This window comes from Copadichromis virginalis, linkage group LG12 (genome assembly GCF_057382275.1).
Source record: "Copadichromis virginalis isolate Kocher_CV1m ecotype Utaka linkage group LG12, C_Virginalis_male_GT1.1, whole genome shotgun sequence".
Lineage (NCBI taxonomy): Eukaryota > Metazoa > Chordata > Actinopteri > Cichliformes > Cichlidae > Copadichromis > Copadichromis virginalis.
Window position 1 is genome coordinate 31,351,578 of NC_140629.1, and position 6,000 is coordinate 31,357,577.

General features: G+C 37.1%; 1 protein-coding gene across 1 annotated transcript in view; it reads left to right on the top strand.

The window, feature by feature from the left end:
* The window catches only part of aacs (acetoacetyl-CoA synthetase), a 43,900-nt gene extending 38,218 nt beyond the window's left edge, over nucleotides 1–5,682 (top strand). Inside the window, exons 13-18 of the mRNA XM_085476061.1 lie at nucleotides 1,211–1,324; nucleotides 2,135–2,260; nucleotides 2,530–2,599; nucleotides 2,796–2,854; nucleotides 3,160–3,362; nucleotides 3,480–5,682. Coding sequence (XP_085332187.1) covers nucleotides 1,211–1,324; nucleotides 2,135–2,260; nucleotides 2,530–2,599; nucleotides 2,796–2,854; nucleotides 3,160–3,362; nucleotides 3,480–3,617 — 710 coding nt within the window. The 3' untranslated portion in view covers nucleotides 3,618–5,682. The remainder of the gene's footprint in view (nucleotides 1–1,210; nucleotides 1,325–2,134; nucleotides 2,261–2,529; nucleotides 2,600–2,795; nucleotides 2,855–3,159; nucleotides 3,363–3,479) is intronic.
* Nucleotides 5,683–6,000: the final 318 nt, after the last annotated feature.

Here is a 6,000-nt window from a genome sequence, read left to right on the forward strand (position 1 = left end):
TCTTAGTTGAGCTACTTTAATAAAACTCTTTAATTTAACCCTTTTGCCTCCTTGACTCCTTTTTCTGACCTGGACACCTTTTGTTACTTCCCCCTCACCGCCTAGACCCCTCAGGGGAACGTAACAGGTGTGGCTCTGTACATTCCAAGTATTCCAAACTAAATGAAATAAGGTAAAAACGTACACATTGCCTCCCTCCAACCAGTTTCACCATTTGAGGTCTAAGTCATCATATGTGCTAACCCTAACCCTAGTCCTACCACACTAAATGTGATTCATTATCTTTATCACATCATAAAATATCTAAGAGACTTCTGACTATTTACAGTAAAATGTGTCTAAAACAGAAGCATACCCGATATTGTTGGCTTCAATCTATTTTTGTCTGCACTTTCAATATAATTTAAAAGGAAACTGCGTCTTGCTGCTAGGTCATCTTAAACTGGCACATCCAATGACTCTAAAGGATTAAAGAATGGTCTACGCCTTCCTGGAAAGTTTTTGAAATTAAAATTTGTAGAGAAAATTATTGGTACCCCTCAGAAATGGTGATAAATAAGTGGAATATGGAAACTAAAGATTGTCTTTATCATAGGCGTTAAAAGTATATGCCAAACATGGTCAAAGTTAAGACTTGAAGAATCACCAAAGCAACTTCCTGTTCCTGTTACCACAGCTCTTACTATTATTTATAAAGTTTAAGATCCAGAGGTCAGGGGCAATAGTAATGTTTGGCCAAGGTTCTTTGTGGCAAGAGCTGAGGAGATTCCACTTTTAAAACAGAAATAAAAAAGCCAGCATAAAGTTTGCTAAAATACATGTAGACGAGCAACAGTGCTTGTAGGAGAAATCACAATTAGAATCGCTCATCAGCTCCATGTTCACTGAGGAATAAGAAAAAAAAAAAGAAAGAACACCTCTTTGAAACACAGATGGTACTCTGTTATAATGGGAAAACCTTGCTATAACTGTTATAGGGTTCACTGACTTTATTCAGGGTACAATGAAAACCACAGCAATGAATTTATTAAGACGCTACAGAGTTAACAGACTTCCCATTGCTCTCTTTTTTGTAGGTCAAGGTTCCTCCAACAGCGTTAATGACAAAAACTTAAGACACAAGCTGGTCAATTTTAACTTCTTAGAAAAATTATGTCTGTTGCAGAAATATAATGGAAAACTTCCCGGTTTCTCTCAACTCTTTTCCCAGGTGGCACTGACATAGTGTCGTGTTTCATGGGCCAGAACCCAACAGTTCCAGTGTATCGAGGTGAGATTCAATCAAGAAATCTCGGCATGGCTGTGGAAGCCTGGAGCCCTGACGGTAAGACTCTGGGTGAATCTCTTCAGAATTTAATAATCCCTCCTACCACTTTCTGTTTCATTCAACCTCAATAGCAATTAAGAGATTTACTGTATGGGGACAATAGAGCAACAGAGTCAAGGGGATTGTGGTCAGCTTTTAAATAAGTTTCAGGTTCAGGCTGCATTTAAAAAAAAAATAATAATAATAATAATAATAATAATAATAATAAAAAAAAAAAAAAAAATATATATATATATATATATATTTATTTATTTGCCAGGCCAAAAAGTAACTGAAGGAATGTGTGAACTTTCCCTGGAACAATATACTGACCAACTTTAGCGAAACACATTTTTTTTTTAAATTATTAATTTCAAATAAAAAGGGTGTTGTTCTTTATTTATTTATTTTTTATCATGGTGGAAGTCTTCAAAGCCCTCTAGGTTTCTGTCATTGTCATTCAGTCCCTCTTTCCCCAGCTCCCTGCTGCAGGCTGTACTGGCATGTCTCCACCACCTCAAAGGAGAGTGGATTGAAGGATAATTTAAAGGCAGTTTTGTAGAAAGAGTTTGGGATTATTTTAGTCAGTCTTTAAGCCTATAACACCGTCCTGAGGGAGGCTGTTAGGGTTGTGTGAAACCACACACTAAAGGTATCAGGTTCTCTGAGAGCGACACACATTCTTTTTGTTTTTATCAGAGAAGGATTTATACTGTGTCTCTTATACGCTTATGTGTTTGTGCATATGGACGTGTGCCCAGGTTTATATGGGTTGCAGGGAAACACACACCGCAACTTTCTGTTCCTGTGAAATATGTGTTTTAACAGGTAAGCCTGTGTGGGGAGAGAGTGGGGAGCTTGTCTGCTTGAAGCCAATCCCCTGCCAGCCAACACACTTCTGGAATGACGAGAATCAGAGCAAATATCATAAAGCATACTTTTCTACATATCCCGGTAACCACACAAATGTTGTGTAAAAATAGAAACATATTTACAGTTTACATGTACATAAAGAGACACCTGTAATACCCCTGCTGTACAGCTACCCTTTAAGCAATATCGCCCAGTTTAAATTTATCTGTGCTTACATTATGTAACTGTTTTTATTTGCATTTATTGCTCCTTCATTTTTTTAATGTTTGTTTTCAGTATGTGTTCTTCAAGTATGCACAAAAAAAAAAAATCAAAGTTTCAGACAAATTTTTCCTTTTCTCATTCTGTAGGGGTGTGGGCCCACGGAGACTACTGTAAAATCAATCCAAAGACAGGGGGCATTGTCATGCTGGGCAGAAGGTCAGCCATTAACTGCAATCAATACGTTTTATTGATTCATCAGGACAGGCTTAAATGTACTTCACACCCTTTTGTGTGATATTTTGTCACAACTCTAGGCAGTAGAGTCATTTTTTTCCTGTGGAAATTTGTGGCAAAATGGCTCGCAATTACAGGAACGCCAGCTCTGAATTTAGAAAATCTGTTTTTTCTGTAGTGACGGCACGCTGAACCCCAACGGAGTCCGATTCGGCAGCTCAGAGATCTACAACATTGGTGAGTCTTTATCTGCAGATGGAGTAGGGTGTGGGTGTAAGATGATAAAAGAAAATGGTTCTGAGTCATGGTTCTTTTTATGTTCCTGGAAAAATAAGACTTTGCCATCCCATTGTCCACTTTTTAAAGTTTACTCACTTGCCATTCTCCGTACGTACTCACGCTGCTTAGTTTGACACTTTTTGTCTTTTCTGTTCTTTTAATCTTTACTCTCATTTTCTTTTCACCTCTCACATCTTTTTCTCTCTGTGTCTCATCTTTTTTGGTTTGCCTTTTTGCCCTCTCCTTTCCTCTCCTCTCTGCAGTGGAGGCGTTTGAGGAAGTGTCAGACAGTCTTTGTGTTCCACAGTACAACGCTGACGGAGAAGAGAGAGTTATTTTGTTCTTAAAGATGGCACCTGGTAAGCCCTTCAGTCCAGAGTTGGTGGCAAAGATTAAAGGAGCCATTAGAAAAGCTCTGTCTGCTCGACACGTACCCGCCCTGCTGCTGGAGACCAGAGACATTCCTGTAAGAAAAAAAAGAAATCTATCAGTTAGTTATGAAAAAACTTTATATTATTCTGTCAGGCTGCAAATAGAAAAATCCTTTTTGTTGAATGACAGCCTTTATTTCATTCCTCTACAGTATACCATCAGCGGTAAGAAGGTGGAGGTAGCTGTAAAACAAGTGATTGCTGGTCGGGAGGTGACACAAAGAGGAGCATTCTCCAATCCTGACTCACTGGACCTCTACAAAAACATTCCTGAACTGCAAAACTATTAGAGATGTGGCTTCACAGAGCTGAAGAGAGGGTCTGCAAAGACACGTAGCCTGAAAAGATTTTAGCTTTGATTTTAGACTAACTTTATGTAAATTTACAGGTACAGGGTGATATGCAAAGTTCATTGCATGGGTTCCTCAAACAGGCACCCTGCGCTGCATACAGGGCAAAAAGGTGATGATGTGTGTCAAAATAATATATAACAATACCAAACAAGATGTATTATAATAATAAATTAATTATATCAGGAAGACAGAGAGACATAGTGTTCCACAAGTCATCAAGCAGCTGCTCATAGTCTACCGTACTGCACAATTAAGTGTTGGAAATGGAACACTGAAAGAGGCTTTGGATATAATATCGTGTGTTTAGCAGTGCTTGTGAATAAGCTCATGCTTTGAAGCCCTTGAAGAAATGAAACGCAGTATAAAGTGCTTTGCTTCGGCTTCACACTTTGATTGTTATCAGCTACTGAAGAACCATATCTCCCCGTGTCACCTGCCTGTAACCTTGAGTGGGTCCCTGAATAAAATCCATGGAGGTGTGTAGATAAATACACCCACGCATCTTGGAGTTACGCCTCAGCTTTTGCTCATATCACCATATCATGTTTATGTGGTGTGGATTGCTATCTTAATGTGGATATTTGTATATCGGTATAAATTTTGGAACTGTGAAACTGTGTTGACTTTACAGTTATGCCTTTAACGATAGCCACCCAAACGTGTTAACCAAAGTCATGGAAGTTGTATTATGTTTGTGTAACAGTTCTAGTTTACTTAATTCTTGAATAAGGAAGCCTAGAAAACTAAACTAATATAATATAATTTAATATAGCTTACTAATAACTAATATAGCTTTTTTTTTTCTGCCTAAAAAGCTATATCACATTTCATACTTGATTCTGAACCTTTGTTTTCGAAATCCTCTATTCAATGTTGTCCCCCCATCCAAAACCAGAATAGGTCGTTATCTATCAATCTGTTGTAGCAAGGATTCAGTCAAGATGCACATTTCTCATTTCACCACAGAAGCCTGTTGTATACATTTGTATCTATGTTCCATGATTGTTACAACGCTAAGAAAAGCATGTGTTGTACTTTGTACATAGAAAAAATGAGTTATTTATTTAAAATTTCCTAATTATAATAACAAATTCTGTAGCCTAGTTGATGCTATTAACTGTAGTGGTTTTGGTCACTAGTAAATCTGTAATAAAACACAATTCCTGTGGGTTTGATTTCCATTTTCCATGAGAAGCAAATACCTGACCAGAGTGTCAATTGTGCAAAGGAACAGATGTCAGAGAGCCATTTGATCTATGGATAAGAATGAAACTGAAAAAAATAAAAAATAGGGACCATTTTCTCATTTGGCTTATTGTGTGTGTGGTTTCCTGTATAAGTTGGTGCGTTAAGCTTCTTTTCTTTATGATTATTTTAAATATTTGGTATAACTGTAAACCATTTAACTGGATACATGTGCGTTTAATGTTTGAGTTCACAATCATGCCTATATCAAACAAAAGCTCCAGGAACAAAGTTTTGATTGGAATACTGCTTTTTTGTATGTAGACAATTAAATTAATTAATTTAATTATTTTGTCTCATAAAGATGCACAAGTCCTTTTACTCCTATAGGAGACAAGAATCATAAATAACTGGATGGTTTGCACTTGAGTGAAATCAGGTGGAACATTGGAGATCTGCATTGTTTTTAGTAAATATATGTTCTTTAGGCATCAAATATTTCTTATGATAAAGCATTTTTACTGTGTGTATTTAGTTTGAGAATGCAAGAATCAAACATGACAGATGTTTTGGACGATATTCTAGGTTGTATGTTCTTTTTGATAACGGGATAACGTTGGTCACTGTAGGTCTGGTTTCGAGCTGTGTGATTGTGAACGCTATTTGCACACCTTGTCTTTGTTGAGTTTTCCGAGGGAATATCTGTGTAAGAAACAACTTTAAAGCTGTTTAACACAGGGATTTTGTTGTATGCATTTTCTGGCTGGAAACTGTCAGCTAACCAATAAAGTGAGGCCAGTCTGAGAGCAAACAAAAAGTTTTGTGTTCCAAAATGTAAGCCTTTTATGCTTATTGTAAATTTACAGTACGCATCCACATTGCTTTCCTAAGATAAACTGGGAAGCTCTTCATCCAAGGCTTTCTAGGCACAGCACACATGTATGAAGTAAACAGGAGTGTGAATCAACATTTATGTTTAACAGCTTAACTAAAATATTTACCTCTGAGCTCTGACACAAAACTACCAGCAACTAATAAGTAGTTGCCGAAAGTTTATAGACCTAAATATTCTGAGCTGAGGTATACAGCTTATTTGAGTTTTATCTTCATCCACAGCCAATATCCATCCATCCAT